Source organism: Delphinapterus leucas, chromosome 7, assembly GCF_059928025.1.
Source record: "Delphinapterus leucas isolate spDelLeu-1000000601 "Yukka" chromosome 7, BTC_Dleu_Yukka2, whole genome shotgun sequence".
Classification (NCBI taxonomy): Eukaryota; Metazoa; Chordata; class Mammalia; order Artiodactyla; family Monodontidae; genus Delphinapterus; species Delphinapterus leucas.
The window spans coordinates 62,401,868-62,420,565 of NC_143135.1; the positions used below are offsets into that span (position 1 = coordinate 62,401,868).

General features: G+C 37.1%; 3 protein-coding genes across 14 annotated transcripts in view; 1 reads left to right on the forward strand and 2 right to left on the reverse strand.

The window, feature by feature from the left end:
- Window positions 1-10,917, reverse strand: part of LOC149748752 (disks large 1 tumor suppressor protein-like) — a 588,852-nt gene extending 577,935 nt beyond the window's left edge. For both annotated transcript variants that reach the window (XM_089914186.1, XM_089914187.1), the window contains exon 1: window positions 1-10,917. This exon is cut by the window's left edge and continues 38,524 nt beyond it. The gene's annotated coding sequence lies outside the window, so the exon portion shown is untranslated.
- TMEM126A (transmembrane protein 126A) overlaps window positions 1-12,828 on the forward strand; it is a 13,744-nt gene extending 916 nt beyond the window's left edge. For 2 of the 6 annotated variants that reach the window (XM_022593994.3, XM_022593995.3), the window contains exons 2-5: window positions 1,220-1,315; window positions 4,647-4,840; window positions 6,000-6,114; window positions 6,737-12,828. In XM_022593994.3, coding sequence (XP_022449702.1) covers window positions 1,227-1,315; window positions 4,647-4,840; window positions 6,000-6,114; window positions 6,737-6,929 — 591 coding nt within the window. In that variant the 5' untranslated portion in view covers window positions 1,220-1,226 and the 3' untranslated portion in view covers window positions 6,930-12,828. The other 4 variants (XM_022593991.2, XM_022593990.2, XM_022593992.2 and 1 more) reach the window with 4 other exon arrangements.
- Window positions 12,829-13,112: 284 nt separating this feature from the next.
- Window positions 13,113-16,470, reverse strand: CREBZF (CREB/ATF bZIP transcription factor). 6 transcript variants are annotated; one of them, XM_089914177.1, is made up of 3 exons: window positions 15,167-16,470; window positions 14,878-14,955; window positions 13,113-14,643 (listed from the first exon to the last, which is right to left on the reverse strand). In XM_089914177.1, the coding sequence occupies exons 1-2, from the start codon at window positions 16,222-16,224 to the stop codon at window positions 14,940-14,942; spliced, it is 1,074 nt and encodes a 357-aa protein (XP_089770303.1). In that variant the 5' UTR covers window positions 16,225-16,470; the 3' UTR covers window positions 13,113-14,643; window positions 14,878-14,939. The 6 variants fall into 6 exon arrangements, with proteins under 6 accessions (XP_089770303.1, XP_022449706.1, XP_022449704.1 ...); XM_022593998.2 differs by having other exon boundaries at window positions 13,113-13,799; window positions 14,529-14,955; XM_022593996.2 differs by having other exon boundaries at window positions 13,113-13,799; window positions 15,167-16,469.
- Between the last annotated feature and the right edge of the window lie 2,228 nt (window positions 16,471-18,698).

Here is an 18,698-nt window from a genome sequence, read left to right on the forward strand (position 1 = left end):
CCTGCATTGTACTGCTTATGTTAACTTTAAGTTTAGGGATATGAAATTCAGTGTACTGAATATTTTCCAAGCCATCTAATGGCTACCCAGTAAATATTTGTTAAATTAGTGTTATAAATTAATCTTGTAGCAAATGAATAGTGAACCAAGAAAATTAAATTTGAGTCATGTTGTCTGTTCTTTCTGAACTTTTTGATTTTCGTAACTCTGCTACCCTGAAATCTTATTTAATGAGCTAAATCTTCAGGCTAAGAGTAATCATTCACCCATTCCCTTAATCTTTTATTCACCTCAACTAGCGCAGAGATCAACAAACTACCTGCCTGTGGGCCAGACGAAGCCTATCGCTTGTTTCTTTACGGCCAGCCAAAATGTTTTATATATATATATATATATATATTTTTTAAGTGTTCGACAAAAGACCATTATGTGACCCGCAAAGCCTAAGATGTTTACCATCTGGCCCTTTTAGAGAAGTTTGCTGACCTCTGCTCTAGGGTGTACCTAGATGTGAAATTGCTGAGTGTGTGCCTTCTACTTATTAAGTACCAAATCCTTTTCCAAAGTGGTTGTACCTATGCTTCCACCAGCAGCACATGAGTTTCAGTTACCCCACATTCTTGCCAGTAATTGAAATTTAATTTCTATTTTCCTGATTATAGTGGTTAAGCATATTTTCATATTTATTGTCTGTTTGACTATTCTTTGTGAAGTGCCTGTTCAAACCTTTTGTCAGTTTTTCTATTGGGCTGGTTGCCTTTTTCTTATTGATTTGTACTATTCAATACTTTACATTTTCTGGGTACCAACTACTCCTTTGTCAGTTACATTGCAAACATTTTCTCCCCAACTGGCTTATCTTTATGGTATCTGTAAATGAACACAAGGTCATTTTAATTGGTTAATATTAGTTTAATATTAGCTTTATGTGTTTTATGGTTAGTGCTGTTTGCAAATTTACAATATTTTTAAGGGTTACGAAGATATTCTGTATTTCCTATAAGCTTTATGTGTTGTCTTCCATGTTCTGGTTTCTATTTCATAGAATTGTGGGGGTTTTTTGGGGGGTGTCTAATGCATTAATTTTTCAGATTATGAAATAAAGCTATGGCTGCTTCTTTTAAAATTAAATATTTATGGTCTTCCAAAGGCTTTTTATAAGCTCTTTTGCTGTTTTTCTATAGATACACATTATTGAAAAATGACATTTTAATTTAAGGCTCAAGATGGAAAATCATAAACCAGATGGTACTGTCAAGAAGAACTTAATTGAAATCATAACCAGAAAAATTAACCAACTTCCAGAAGCAGAAAGGTAAGATCCCTTCTTAATTAAAAAATTCTTTTATCAGGTGGACTTTCATCATTGATTCATCTCAAATTTATTTGGTTTGAATATAAACATAGAATGTCAGGAGGAAATTGAGATTTTTTTTATTACGTTGATGAGAAAACCAAGGCTCAGAGAGATTAGCCATTTTCCTTTAAGTCAAGGCTAAAATTCATTTCTCCCAGTTTTTCCATCTGGCTTACAGTATAGGCAGATGTATATATTTATGGACTAATTTAAATAACAAACCTTTAAACTGTCTTCTTTCTCAATTCATTTCTATCATTACACTTACCAGTCTAAGAGAGTGCCATGTAACACACATAACTAGACAAGGAATGTCAGAGAAATGGGATCATGGCTAAAAGATCTTTAAGATATTATTAAATTTATATAGGAAACATACTGATCTTTGAAGACAACGCTGAGTGAACTCCAGTACTCTCCCACAAAATGTTCTTCAGGCAGCCTCTCTAACATTCCATTTAAACTGAAAATCTGAGACCAAAAAGGATGAAGAAGAGTCAGCCTGGGGAGGAGGAAGGAATGGCATATGCCTAGGCCACAGAGAGCAACGAGTTTGTCATATTTGAGGAACCAGTGTTACTAAAGTACAAGGGAAGTGGGCATAAGGTTGAAGGAACAGGAGGAGTTTTAAGCAGGGAATGATCCAGCTAACATTTCCAAAGAACATTACAGTTGCTTTTTGGAAAGTAGATTTAAGGTAGGCGAGAAAAGGAAGAAGACCAGTAGGAAAACTGGCATAGTAATCCTGGTGAGTGGTGGTGGCAGCTGAAGTGAAAAAAGGATGGATTTGAAATACATTTTGGAAGTATAATCTTACTATCTTGCACAAATTCCAATCTTGCTGACACCAGCTCAACAAGGAAGAACCCATAAACCAAGGGCAGTAATAAGATGTATATCCAACCTCCCTTTCCCCCCACCACAAACACACAGTGTACATCGTTTTTGTTATTGTTTTCCAGAGGTAAACAGAAACTTTTTAAGCAAATAAAAGACATGTGCCCATGTTTCCAGGCCAGTAAGGTAGGGAAAGCCAGGAAGAATAGAGATGTGACAGCCTTGAAGAGAAGCAAGCAGGCTGTGTTACTGGGACTTTCACCAAATTAGAAATAGTAATCAATGGGGAAGTAATCTGGAACTGCAAAGTAAGCTTTAATTTGGAATAAACTGCTTTTGAACAGTGGCACCTAAACAGGGCAGATGACAGCATCTCATCTTTGTTCGCTATTTTTCCTCTGCTTCTATTTTATCCATCCTAGTTCTCCTAAGTTTGAATCCTCATTTCTTGCATTACCAATTTAGATATGTTTAATAGTTATTTGAAAAGTTCTTAAATGTATGAAACTTTAGTATCAAACACTTCGCTTTTTAATCTACAAAATAATTTCATGTGCCATCTATTTCATTGCCACTTGTTATTTCTGGTCTTATATTTCATGTGTTAGTTCATGTATCTAGTTACTTTATGGGTATTATCTTGCCAAAAAATCTTGAGTTCACGTTTCTAATTGTATAGGCACTTTTTGGGAACACTGACTGGCAATGGGGCTGCTAGATAATAACAATTTTGTACTGAATTATTAACTGAACAATGTGACTTTAAGCCACAGGAAATTAAAATCCAGTTGGGAGACAGCAAACGTTGCTATTCAGATTCCAGTTATACTCCTTGTTATATTTAGGTACTTATTTATGTAATTTTTAATAATATTTAACATTAATATATCAACATATTACAATGTATATAATTATATATATAATATTACAATGTATATAATATGTAATATATATGGGCATTTGTTCCTATGACTAAAAATGAAGATAATACATATTTCACAGTATTGTTATGAAGATAAAATAAAAATATTTTAGAGGAAGTGCTCGAGTTTCCCATTCCCTCAGCTCCCACAAGAATACACAGGTCTTTTCACATTCATGTGTTTTGTTGTTTGGTAGCTCTCTAGGCCCTCATCACAATTTAAATATTGTCTTATGTACCCTAAGTTTCTAAACTGCCTCCCTTGTACTAACATTACCATTTTAATACTTTTGTTATACTGGGTTGATCAAAATGTTTGTTCCCATTTTTCATGGAAAAATCCGAACGAACTTTTTGGCCAATCCAATATATCAAGTTTACGTATCTTTCATTCTCCAATAATAAACTATGAAAACACCGAAGATAATTTTTTGTGCCTTCATCACCAAGTCTGCGGCATGCAATAAGTGCTCAATGATTGAATGACAAGTACCATTGTGATTGCAAAGTGACAGGTAAGAAAAGTAGTACCTTACACAATGTAGAAAGCTCAATTAGGAATTCCTAGAAAACCTGTCTTGAGTGTTAACCATAGAAGTTAGAGGGGATATTGTGTGTGGCTAGTTTGGCTAATTAAGAGTAATGAGAAAATTAAGAGGTTGACGCCTGTGTTATAGGAAGCAAAGCAGATGGTAAAGAAGTTAAGTGATAGGCTGAAGGCTTTGAATTGGATACTTTCAATATTCAGCAGTTTTAGTTTTTTTCCCCAAAACTAAAGAATGCATAGAACATGCATTTTAAATCTCATACATGCCTTCCTTAAAAACCAGTTCTACCACTTACTATCCCAAAACATCAATTTATTCTTATTTCAATGAGCTCTTATAAAGAGTACCTAGCATAGAGGATCCCTTAAATGTTAGTACGCATGCTCCACCCTCTAATCCTGACTCTAATGCTTCAAGGAAGAGTAAAAGGAAACATCAATTTCACCTTATTGAATGCCTTCTGTGTGCCAGGTGCTGTTGAAACCAAGATATTTATATCTTTGTATCCACTGTCTTCAAGTTGTTTACAGGCTAGTTGGGAAGCCTGACAGGTAAATCTGTGATAAGCTAATACCACCTTATAATGTGTTCTGCTACAGAAGTAAGTATTGGGTATTGTGGGAGCCTAGAAGAGGCATCCAAGTCAGACTCTTCAGAAGCTCTTCCCTGCTATATACTTGGTGGGGGGATGGTGGAATTTCCATACCAATATTCTTTGCAAATTCCCACAATACATTTAGCAAAACTAAATGTATCACTGTATCCTTAAAGTGTTGACCAGATTCAAAGCCTTTTAGAATAAAAATCTACATGTAAAACAATGATTTTAAAAGGTTTTTGTTTTATGGAGCTATAAGATATAAATGTTGGATCCTGTTAATCCTAAAGTCCTGATAAGTTCTGTAACATATGCCAGAATTGTTGGAGAGCTAACACATGCAATACAGCCAAAAACAGTTACTGTTTTTTCTCACCGACTCAGGAATCTGCTTGAAAATGGATCAACATATATTGGACTTAATGCTGCCCTCTGTGGCCTAATAGCAAATAGTCTCTTTCGACGCATCCTACATGTGACACAGGCTCCTGTAGCTGCTGGCTTACCAATGGCAGTGATCCCATTTTTGATGGCACACGTATCTTACAAAGGTTTTGTAAGTTTACCTTTGTATACAGGTAAATTCTATTTCACTGTCACCAGCAAGTTTGCTTTGGTATATGTACATTATTTGCACCTTACATTAATCCTTAAATAATTTTAGCAATTGGCTATATGCTGTAATACAGTCACTGCTTGGATAAGACTGAACCTTGCTAGCCTCTCTATGTAAAGCAGCAATTAATTCAGATTAGCATGGTCTACCAAACAAGTAAAATATATACACAGTAATTCTAAATACTTTCCTTTATCTAACTTCTCTCTCCTACAGTGTTTAGTAAGAAATATTTGGAAACTTTATTTTTTTTAAAATGCTGCCTTAATTTTTTAAAAATCATAGAATTTTCTTAAGGGGGAAAAAATTTTTATGGGAACAAGACTCTTTATCTTGTTCCCATAAAAATCACTAAATCTCTAAAAGCACTAAATGTGTATATGTGCAATAGTTATCAAATACATGGAGACTTGATTTCCTTTGGACAGTTCACCATATTTGCTCAGTACTCCAAGTATAGGTAAATCATGAAAGAATTTCTGATTAATAATTTTAAAAAAATTATTACCATAGGTGGTAGTAGGGAGGCAGTCCATTTAAATTCTCTTAAGTGCTACTTCAGATTTGTTTAAATTAGATGAGTATTTGCTTGAATCCCCAAGATCAGTGTGGAAAGAATTTTTATGTGCAGGGAAACCTATTGCACAATAAACTGAACAGAATGAGTGAAAACATACGTTAGCATAGCTTTCTATTTTTAATACCTTGTACTAATCTGGAAATGAATAAACAATTTTATAAAAATGAAATCACACTGCATAATGTAAAAATGTAAGATAAATCAAATTGTTAAATTTACCATGGGTTTAAAAAGTTTCTTAAAGACAAAAATATTAGCTCAGGTTTGTTAATACATGCGCAAAAAGCTAGAAGCAGTGCAAACTGAGTATTATATTCAAGTTCAAAACAAATTAGGGAATTTTTCCTAAGATGGTTTTATCAGTTATTCCTGGCTGTTTTAGATGATCCATATGTGTAATTATACCTTTTAACATGCCTTGTAGAAATGCATTTGCTGTATTACTGCCTGAAAATTGAGTATCTGTGATACATAAAAGGGGACCTTGCATTCTTTAAATGTTTGCTTGACTATCCATTTGCAGAACTAATTTATTTCCTAGGTGATTTACATTGTGAAACCTGTACCATAACACGAGGTGGACTGGTTGGTCTTGTTTTTGGTGGCCTGTACCCTGTTTTCTTGGCTATCCCTGTGAATGGTGGCCTAGCAGCCAGGTAGGATTGCTTTCCATAATTATCAAAAAACTTTAGTAATATATATAAATGATTGCCTAGAAAATGCAAACTTTAAAACAGCAAGTACATTTTCTATTTTTAAGGCAGTGTTACCTGTTTGACTTGAAAGAGTTAACAAGACTTGTTTTTTCTGGGTAATCAAAGAATACTTCTCAAGAATTTGAAAACACTTCTAGAAATTTATCACACTACCTCTTGGGTGTGTAGTTCAGGTTCTTAGCTTTATATATTGAATACTAGCTACAAAGCTACAAAAAGTACTGTGACTAGCATGAAAACTACATTATATGCATAATGTTCTTAGGGTTTGAGTACTTCCTCTAAAAGAAAATTCCATCAGAAAATGTCTCGCTATAAGCCAAAATAATTCATTTATTCTCTGATGAACTCTTGTACCAAGCAATCTATACTATATGAGCTTCCAGAGGTGAAACGGAGAAAAGGACAGTTTTTATGACTAATAGACATCGAAGAGAATAGCATTACCTCAGTCTTTACCTAAGCTAGTTTTAAGACTTCTGGAATTAATATGTATTGTACACAGATTTGCCACTTGATACAACTGTCTTTTCTAGTGAACTGTCTCAATGTTTTCTTACAGGTATAACTCAGCCCTGCTACCCGAGAAAGGAAACATCTTAAATTACTGGATTAGGATTTCTAAGCCTGTCTTTAGAAAGATGTTATTTCCCATTTTGCTCCAGACTGGGTTTGCAGCATACCTTGGGTCTAGACAATATAAACTACTTATAAAGGCTCTTCAGTTACCTGAACCTGACCTAGAAATTCAGTGATGGTTAAGCAAATCTGTACACAAAAATAAAACTGTAAAAATAACCTACATCTAAGTATGAATAAATAAGACTTGTAATTTATCACATGAGGTACAATTCTGGGATCTACAACAAAAGGCTGAATGAATTATTCAACACTACCCACTTAGCCAAGAGCCTACTTCTCTAGTGTTCCCAATACCGTCTCTCCCACATTGCTTGCTCTACTCCTTTACATTAGGCAGTTTGGTCTGTAACAGGGAAAAAACCACACAGCAGTTTTCACTGAAAACCTCAAAGAATCCAAACAGGAATGAAAATGGCAGGGGCCAGGGTGGGGAGTATCAATACACTACAGAAACGTTACACTTCATTTTCTCAATTCACTGTTTCCACAGGTATTATTCTTTCATAGAATCTTAGAACATATTTAAAAACATTCCTTACAGAGGGATCAATTCCCAGTATTCTTCACAGATGATGATTCAGGCTCAGCTTGAGCTGTCCTAATGATAGAGTTACCTACTTCAAAAGTCATCTTATTTATATCATTGGAAAGCTATACTCATAAGATTAAGGTAAATTCTATCTTTGAAGCTTTCATCTAGTATGGTATAGTTCTTTAGAAGCACATAGACCTGAGCCATTTTTTTTGGCTGTATGATGCTAAGCAATTTAACTGATCTCTCTGGCCCTCAGTTTCCTCATCAGTAACCTCACTCAAGATTGGTATCATATATGTAAGTTGACTTAATGTAGCACCTGTCATCAGGCACTCAAATTTGAGGTAGCCATAGTCTTCCTATTGTTTCTGGTTTTGTTTTTTGAAATATCCTAGGTCTATTCCTCAATTCCTAAGATAGATCATTTAAATTTTTGAAATGATCTATTGTGTTTCCCTTCCTAAAAGTTTTCATCTCAGTTCTTGAAACCATTTTCTCATGTAACAGCATCTAAATCAGCATTGGCCAACAAAACTTTCTGTGATGATGAGGAAATATTTTATATATGACTGATATGTTAGCACTAGCCATACGTGGCTACTGAGCACCCAAAATTTGATTAGTGCACCTGAATAACTGAATCTTTTAATTAATTTAAATAGTTTAGCCACATGTGGGTAATAGCCTCAGTATTACACAATGCAGAGCTAGACCAACACTTTCTTATGAAACAAGCCAGTCATACCAAACAATATTTGTGTCATCCAAGACCACATTCACAAGCATCTTAACTATTCTTTTCAAATATAGTGATGTATCTGTTAAATAATCTTATGCTACTTAAAATTATATGAAAGGATTTAGCCTGTCACCTAAAAAAGGCAGCTCTGAGAGTGGGGCAGGCTTTCAGTAGCCCTTAAAGAAAGCAGTGCAGCCAAAGATGTAAAATTCAATTAATAAAATACAAGGGAATTCCCTGGCAGTCCAGTGGTTAGGACCCCACACTTTCACTGCTGAGGGCACAGGTTCAATCCCTGGTCGTGGAAGTAGAATCACGCAAGCCACGTGGCGAGGTCAAAAAAAAAACAAATTGAAACAGATTATAAAACAAAATTCCCTATCAAACTATGTTTGATTAAAAAAATGATCCCAATTATCAGACAAAAGAATCTGTATTTTACTGTGGATATTCTCTGGGTTATAAAATTAAGGCTGATTTTTCTTTTCATTCTGATTCCTTTCTGGATAATCCCAGCTTTCTGAAATGAATATGCTTTACCTTTACAACTAGGAAAAACATATATAAAAGGCAAAAAAAAACCGCAAAAAACTTTATTTTACAAGCTAAAATACCACGATAAAGCTGTCTGACCCAAAATTATACATTTTATGTGTGTGCTGTCATTTTTATTTAAAGCAAGAGTTCTACTTATCACAGTAAAAAAAAAAGAATTAAAATTCCTAACTTCAAAAATAAGAAACCCAAATTACTGAATTAGACTCCTTTAAAAAGAGAGAATGGTGTAATGAACTTAGATAATTCAAAACCCACTGATATTACTAAATGGATAATTTAGCGCAAATTGTTTCCTTACTTAAACACTCCCACCGTACTTACTCCCTAGCATACCACCATCTATAAACATACAAAAATTTACAATGGTTTCTGCAACCAAAAACGATTTCTAACATCTGTCTTCTACCATATTTTTCTTAAATCATCTTCCCAGTTAGTAGAAATGGGCAACATAAGCCAAAGAACATGTTACTTTAAACCTGTTGCTACAAACGTACTTTACCAAAACTTTTGGTCAGGGGGCAAATTTGTGCGAGCCTGGTGTGATCTGCATTACAATTTAAGGAGACAGTCATTTTTAGCTAAGACCTGAAGAACACTGCCTCAGTCAGGAAAATAGTTTATTTCAATTCTGTCACAGTAAACAAACTATTTAAACCTGTCTTTCAAAATTTATTCTGTGCAGTTATTTGGCTTTAAAAAAGAAGGTTCATGTTATACTATACTTAAATTAAGATATTAATTTGTAAACCCCAGACTATGGTACATTAGAAGCCAGAGGGGTTTGACCTCAGTGGGTAAAAAGGAAACAATTTTTTTTTTTTTTTTGCGCTCACTGTTGTGGCCTCTCCCGTTGCGGAGCACAGGCTCCTGACGCGCAGGCTCAGCGGCCATGGCTCACGGGCCCAGCCGCTCCGCGGCATATGGGATCCTCCCGGACCGGGGCACAAACCCGTGTCCCCTGCATCTGCAGGCAGACTGTCAACCACTGTGCCACCAGGGAAGCCCAGGAAACAGAATTTGATGGCACATTTTAAAGGAAGTTGGGCCACCAATAAAATTCAAATCTGTACATATTAACAGCTACACGAATGTTCAAAACACCAAGTGACTAGATTTTTAAATTAGATTAACTGAAAATTGAGCAAAAGATGAATTTCAGCAAATTTTGGGTCAAGAAAACTACAAAAAATTGGGAATTCCCTGGCGGTCCAGTGGTTAGGACTCCACACTTCCACTGCAAAGGGCCCGGGTTCATTCCCTGGTTCAGGAAGTAAGATCCCACAAGCCACGTGGCATGGCCAAACAAAAACTACAAAAAATTATGAAAGCCCACTGTGACCCGGTTTCTTTTTCAAAAGTGGGAAAAACGGCTAACTAAGAAATCCTGAATGTACAAATTGGGGAAAGGTAAAAAACTAGGAATAAAAACACTATGAGTAACCAAAGCAATGAACAGGGCAACTTTCTTTTAACCTTTATCTTTAAAAAATATTTTTCCTCTAATATTACAGTATTTATTGCTAACGATAAAGTAATTTACTTTCTGAATAAAATTTAAATTATCTCCAGTTTAATTTTCCTGCACTTTAAAACTGCATGTAAATGACCACTTGCAGTCTAGGTCAGAGCTCTGAGCTCAGTCTGGTATTATAAGACAATAGGGAGTGACTGGCAGAGAGTATTAAGGTATTCAAGTTGAAACATGTAAAAAGTACTGTGCTGGCCAAACAAACACTTTACAAGTTTCTAATGGAGGACCTCCCCTTTGTGATCCCTGGCTTAAATGGTAACTACCTGGTTTCTCAACAAAAAACAGTACAGTAAAATATAAAAATATAACCATTTGGGAAGGTCTCAAAACTTTGTATTGATAGCCTGGGGAAAAAAACTAAACACTTGAAAATATTTTACTACCTATTCAACCTTAAATAGTCATAAGATTGTTTAGCTTAAAGGCATACCTCCAAAATACTGAACTAGGTAATCACATACTTTAAAAGGTAATGACTCATTATCAGTGAATTATCCACTCTATTCTTCAAAGCAGTAGTTATAGTCACCAAATAGTGTTGATGCCTACCTGATTTTGGTTACAATACAACCAGCTGTACTGTTCATACTGTAGGAGCATCCATCAATCACATAAGCATAAGCCACTGGGAATGCGCTTTGCTGCCTGGCATCAGAGACACTGAATACACTTACAAGAAACTGAATGGATTTAATAAATTTTTTGTATCACCATACAATAACCAAACTGTATAGTTATTATGATGAATCATTCTGGAAAGAAGATTAAGAGCCTACCTATCTCCTACCCCCTCCCACTTCTATCATCTGCACACTTCCCAAATGAGTCAGTAAGATAAAATGACTCAGTCTAGACCAGGTGAAAGAATGTATTAACATAATCCAACAAAAATGAAATAAAACCACCAGAGTTTTGAGTGTTTTTTCACACTTGTAATGAACTGGAAAAATGTTTCAATTAAGTAAAACAACCATATTCCATGAAAAAAGCCACTCCCATCATCCAGAATACTAAAGCCCTTACATACTAGAGAAATTTTAATATAAAACAGTAGAAACTAGTATACCATTCATTAGAAACCTCAAAATATTTTTAATAAGTCCTCGGAGAAAGCTCAAGAAGCCAAAAACCTCAGAATCCACACATCTTGGCATTACCCTGAATTGCAATTAACTACCCACACATTTAATCATAATCAATTTTTCAAAGATATACAGACAAATCAATGCATCTATTTAAAAAGACTACTCTTTAAAGACTTTACATTAACTTTTATATTCTACTCAGCAACGTCTGTCTGTACTTCAGATTAGTTCTTATGTTCCAGGAAATAAATACAAACTCATTATATGCCTGTGATCACTGATGGCCTGTTTATGTAATTCTACTCCACTAAATCTAATTCCACAGAATGTGCGCTTGATTATGTAAAGAATCTAATATTCCTTGATGAAATACTATCATTCTCTTCTCCAATGGTTGCAATTTTTAAAAGGTATGCAAAGAACTGAGTATCGCTCCCATGAAAGACAAAAATAAGTATAATTTTGTTCCAAAATTAACTTTGTCTCATGTATTTCTATTAAGTCTTTCAAGGATTCCAGAGAATCTTTTCATATCTCCATTTCTGGAAAGTGAAATCAGTATAGAAGTAATTTGGGAACTTGAAAATGGCATTCATTTTTTTCAGCAGATGCCAAATTTTTGATCGACATGGCTCCCACAATTACTTTGTTACCATCAGTCCAGTCAGTTAACAGGTTGTAGGAAAAGATTCGTTTTTGCAGACACTGCTAAGCTGTTTAAAGAGAAGAGAGAGAGATTAATTTAGTGATTATCAAATGCACAGATATTTAAAATATTTCGAACACTTTTTGTCGGATTATATCAGAGGTGTGACTACATTTTAACAAACGTGGACTTTTTAGTTAGGTTTGGTCAAGGAAGTGCAGAAACATTAAGTCAATATGATGTGTTAGTTCAATTAATGTATAAATTCCTGTCACCATCGGAAGACAAACATTAAAAGCTACATCTTTAGTACTTGCTGTATCATTTTGCCACAGAGGCACAATTAGGAAAAAAAAATTTAAAAAAAAAAGATTCCCCAAACACTAAATTGCTTTCATCCATTACAGTAAATAGAGCCAAACCTGAAAATTTCTAAATCCATATTATATTCCAGAAATCTCCTTTATCCAACTACTAATCATTCAGAACACAATTTTCTAAAAATAGTAAGACAACGGTTTCATATTAATCATAACTTTTTTAATTAACAAGTAGTGAATAGGACACTTTAAGATATTGTTTACTACATACTGAAATAAACATATCTGTTGTAAATTCAGAAACCCAAACATTTACAGTAAAATATGTTTACACATAAATATGACCAAATTTATTTAAAGCCCCTGTTAGATAGGTCCTAAATACATGCAATACCATGTAAAAACAAGACCATGACGTTGATGCAAAAAATGACAAAATCACTAATTTACCAAAATTAGAAAAAAAAGAGAATGAGATGGAAACTAAGAAAAGACAGTTAAAACAGAAGCAACCTAACAAAGCAGCTTTTAAAATAGTCGATACTAATCTCCATTTTCAAAAGTTCTTAATCAAGTATTTCCAAAAACTGCCATTTATAAAATGACATTCTAAAAATCTATACTTGGAATGTCAAATCATCCCAATTCAGAAAGCTTTGACTACTGTTTCTCCCCAGCCCCAAACTTCAAATAATGCAGGAAAATCATTGACGTTAGGAAGAAAATATTCCAAGGGAATGGTATAATTTTTAGAAAAACGCACTTACTGCTTCCAGAACCTTTTAAGACCCACAGCATTAACAACAAACATTTTTCCTATTTTCATCCGTTATTTTCTAATGTCATGTTAGAGATGAATAAATTATTTGAGCCCATGACTGAAAGATCAACAAACCTGGTTTTATTATGACATCATATTTTTGTCATTGGTACTGCACAAAATTATATACAAAGAAATATATACAAAATGTTCAAGTATTAATTAACTTTCAATTCAAGGCTTCTGTTTCAAAAAGCTACATTAACATATTCCATAAAGATAGCACAAATTAGTCATTTCAAATAACTTTTCCAACTACTTTTGGTTTTTATATATATTTATATATATAATTCAGTAGGCACTAAAAATCCATGCAGCTGCATTGTGAGGGGCTTGCTCCTGCACTTAGGTATAAGCAGGTTCATCACTCCAGGTTGTGAGTTTGGCTACTATCCATTCATGCTCAAGTGCAGTAGATGATTTTACAAAATATGCTGTAATGCACTGGAAACCAGAGACCAAGTTAGGTCTCAAAAGTGTATTATCTAGCAACAAAACATTTACAGTTCTGCAAGAACAAGTTCCATTTTCATAACCAAATAACAACAAAATAAAACATTTTATATGTAAGATAACTTACATCTTTGGACTGCTGGAAAATACTTTTTAATTATGAACATTTTAAAATAAAAGCAGAAGCCCTGATATTACCTCTTTTTCCTCATTTCTTATACTACCTTTTAAAATAAAGCAGGAAATGTGGCCAGCAGCTGGTCCCGTCTCTTCTGCCCCAACAGCTGTATCCACTTTAGCACAAAGAAAAACAAGGATGCTAAATACGTATATACTTTATCAAACAGTGATGTTTCACAAAGAATTTCTTAATGTCTCTTACACTGAAAGACACTGTGACTCAAATCTATACAACTGGACAATAGATAATAGAGTACTTCAAAGGAAGACTATGTCCCAACTTTGGAAAAAGTGTCAATCGTGTCATTAAGTCACTCAATTTTAAAACTTACTTTTAAATAGGACAAATACCCTTAAAATATGGAGAATAAGATTCTTTGTGAAGCCTCACTTTACACGTTTTCATTCACATTTCATAACCTTCAATATCTAATCATACATAAATTTAACCTAAAATTTTAATACAACAAAAATAAAGGTGTTCAACAATTTATTCATACTCAGTGATAGGGTAAATCACTGTGCTGGTCCTCAAAGAAACATTTCATTAACCATTCTTATTCTTCCATTAAGTAACTAACACAGGAGTCTGATATGCATGTTAATTTCCAACTTCTCTAATGGTGAGATATAAAAATCTATTAATCTGAATAGATTGTATATCTAGATCTATGAAAACTAAAAGGCATTCTTGAATATTTAAGAGATTTCTGTCATCTCCACAAAATAACTATCACATTTGTGTTTGCCCCAAGTACTTATTGTCAACCTCTGAAAAGTTGCTCTAAAATTGGAATTCCAATTTGCACCTTGTACAACTCGGAACTTCCATTCAACTTCACCTGTGTCACTTTCTCCAAACTGTATCTCTATTAGCAGCTTTCAGTGTACAGTTGGAACCGATGTCATCCAAGGCCATGTCCACACTGGGGACAGAAGAGCTAGGTACACGCAAGTCTGAACAAGGGGACACATTAACAGCTATTTCAACCAGAAGAAGCAACTTGAATACAATATTGACCAGCACAAGTCTGTTTCCAGGGTGGACAGGGCCCAAATTAGATTCCCCTCCCACCTTCCAAAAAACAAAAGAAAAAAAAAATCACACACACACACACAAATTGAGATGTTGCCCATTAAAGTAGACTAAGCAGCAGAGCATGAGCGTTACGTGAAGAGATGGATCCTTACCAGGTTGTGAGGCGGGAACGACTGTTCTGTAACCCCTACAACGGAGCCTGGCAGGAAGGAAATCACCTAAAAAAGAAACTGTCAGAGAGATTTAATAGTGACATGTTATCATTAGGAGTTGGTTACAGTGTCACATTCATGCTTTTAGCTAAACACTTAAAGATTCAATATTACTTTTTTTTCCTCCTCTGAAATGTGTCCAGTGAAGATGTCCCACTAAGGTGTTTTACATGGTGTAAGGGAGTTGAAAGGGGTAAACGCGGATAAAGAGCAGATTACTTGACCCTACATTTTAAGAGAAGACGACGCCTTCCGGGCGCACGCCGAGCAGAACTCCACCGACACCTTATCCTTGTCCACATGAAGACACACTCCTCCGGCTGAGTCGTCCTCTTCCAGCAGGTCCTGCTGCTGCTTTCCCACGGGCAGAGCGTAGTCATGGTCACCGGCGGGCGAGTCTCTGAAGAGCGAGGTGGTCAGCCGCAGTCCCACGCCGCTCAGCCGGCTCAGCAAGCGAGCCAGTCCGGTCTCGTTGGCTAAGACGGCCCGTAGGTAGCGACTCTCCTCCTGCAATGCTTGTACGCGCTTTCCCAGCTCCCGATTCTCGGCCCGCAGCTCCTGGTTCTCGGCTGCCAGACCCCGTACTCGACTCTCCAGCCCCATCACGTACTCCTTCTTCTTCAGCCGATTGAGACGGGCAGCAGCCGCCGCCGCCTTCCGGGGACTCTTTGTCGCCGCCTGGTTGTTGTCGTTGCCGCTGCTGCCGCCGCCTCCTCCCGGGGACTTTCTCCGCCTCTTTTCGCCGCCGCCACTGTCACTGCCGCTGCTGCAGCCTCCGATGCCGTTTAACAGCCTCTGCAGCAGGTCAGAAAAGCGCTGCATCTCGGCAGCCGCGGCCTCGTCGTCGTCGTCCCCTCTCCACAGGCCGCCGCTATCCGAGCCTCCGCCGGACGAGGAGAGAGGCCCGGGCGAGTTGAGCCCGGGCTCCAGATGCCAGTCTGGTTGCCGGGGGTCCAGCAGATCCGCCAGTTCCAGGCCGGACAGAAAGTCCATGTCCTCCGTCTCCTCCCCGGGGACGCTGGCGATAGCCTCCTCCTCCATCTCCTCGGGCGAGGGCGCGCGCGCGGCCACGATGCCGCGGCCCCCCCTCCCGGCGTCCGACTCGCCCTCGTCGCCGCGCGGCTGTTTGCGGCCGGGAGACCCGGCCGCCGCCGTCCCCTCGTCCTCCGCTGCCGCCCGGGACAAGTCCGGGGGCAGCGAGCAGGTCGCGACCGGCGCCGGGCTCTCGCTGCGGGTTGGGGAGTCGCTGCCCGAGGCCGCCAGCAGTTTGGTCAGGCTATGCCTCATGGGGCCCGACGGCGGGCCCACGTAGGCCCCGGCCCCTCAGACCGGGCCTCGCTGGTCCCAAGGACCCAGAGCGGGTACCCGGGCAACAGGCCAGAACGAAATGAAGAGGAAGGTCCGAGTCGCCTCCCGCCCCACTTGGCTGGTCGACCCCCCGCGCCGGGGCGGGGGGGGGGGCGGTGGAGGGAAGAGAGATGGAAGCGGCGAGGCCCAACGATGACTCGACCGCGCCACCCAGACAACGGCCTGGCCGGAAGTCAGTCGATCTCGTTCCAGCCCCTCCCACCGCATTTCGCGCTCCACCGGGCTCTAGTATCGCGAGAGTTCGAATGAGGTCTGGAGCTGGAGTAGCTCCAGATCTCCGGTGATGTCATAGTAACAGCGGCAAAAATAACAACAAACCTGGGAATTATTGAAAAAGTGGTCGGCCCTCACTTCTCAATACTCTGTATTCTAGCTTCTACCTCCAGTGAAGCCAGTATCGCTCAGAATTGATCTTTTAGATACCTAATTTCTGAATAATCTTCGTTATCCTGGAACTTAAGACTGCTGATCAGATTCTTCTTGGAATTGCTCCTTTCCCCTTTCGCTATATCACAAGATCTTTTCACTCAAACACTTATAGAGTACTAGAAGAAAAAAGAGGTGAATAAGTCATTCATATGTAATTTAATTTTTCCAAGTTTTTATTATAAAAATTTCCAAATATACAGAATATGTGAAAGAATATTACAGTATCCACTCTAATTCAACAATAGTACCCAATACCCAGACTCAACAATTAACATTTTGCCATATATGCTTTATCTGTATATAAGTGTTTGTAAAACATTTTTTTTTTTGCAGAATCATCCCAAGACACACCACCCAAACATGCTGCAGTATGCACCTCTAAAAATAAGAACATTCTATTTCATAGTCATAATACTATTATCAGGTCTTGAGAAAATTAACAATCTTGCTAATATCTATTACCCATACCATATTCAAATTTGCTCAGCTTTCCTCAAAAATCATCTTTTATAGCAGATATGTTCTTTTGAACCAGGATCCAATCACGGCTCACTTATTGCATTCGATTGTTTTTTCCCCCATTTGTCAAACTAGAATAGTCCCTTCCACGTTTTAGTTTTTCTTAATATTGGCTTTCTGAAGAGACAAGGTCAGTTGTCTTGAAAAATGCACCACATTCTGGATTTGTCTGTTTCCTCATGGTGTTATTTTGTTCCTCTAGTCCCACAAGGTATTTCAAATTTGAAGCAGTTCACAAATACATTAGAATATAGTGAAACAACTCAAATTTTTACAGAGCAAGGCCAGTGAAAATACAGATGAAATAGGAAGATAAGGAGTTCTGAAAGGAGGAAAAGTTTGTATTATAATAGGATGGACATAAAATCTTACACAATTCCTCAAGTTGAGCTAACAATAGACTAAGCTTCCTGGTAACCCAAACAAATAAACTTTCCTTTATTTGCTTATGAGTAAAGTATACATGAATTCCTCAACTACTTTTCCAGTTCTCATGTCTTAAAGAAACTTCTCTATGGGATACTGAATAAAGTAACAGATAGCCTCACCAATAGCTACCTTTATATGGCTGTTTCTTAGAACGATAGAAAGCAAGTTCCAGGAAAGCTAGACACTGATAGGTTCCAATTTTCCAGAACAGCACCTGGCACAGGAGAGGCTTCGATAAATATTTGTTGAATGAATGAATGAAGAAGGTCTCCAACTTTTAGCTGAAGGCATTACACAAAGCTCAACCAAATGAAAACAATTCTTCAAGGGGCACAAATAAGCATTACATATGGTATCTAGAAGAAGAAATAAGTGGCCTCCATGTCCTTCTTAACCTTCCCATTAGGAAAGGTTTTGCTAAAGTAGAACAGCAAACAGTTTGAGATAATAAATATTCTGGCATATTTTGATCTACAGGTGTTTTGTGTGGCTGGTAATCCCATCGAACTGCATTTTCTCCTTGGGCAAAATCAAGATCATGGATTGATTTATCATTTTTTCCCTAAATTACAAGATTTTGGATTAAATATACATTGTTTAAGAGCCTCTCCAATTGGATTAAGAGGAAAGTAGGAAACTGAAAGAGAAGGAAGTTTTTACAACGTAGCCTCAGAAGACAAAAAAAGCAACTGAAGCAAGGGTAAAACTCCCAGAAAATGCCTTTCCCTCCCTTTCACCGTTCCTCCCTTTTCTTCTCCTCATTCTTCTCATTCTCTCCTTCTTCAGAGTTGGTTTTTCTTTTTTCTGGTTATAATGATCATTGCAAAAGATTCAGATAGTGCAGAACTGTACAAATAAGTAGAAGGATATTACCCATAATCTACCTCAAAATAGCTGTTATTAAAATTTTGGTGTATAATAGAGTTTTTCTATGTACAGACATAGAACAACACATTGTTTATTTTAGTTCTTTGAACTCTACTCTTTTGGTATGAATACTTTGTGGACATCTTTCA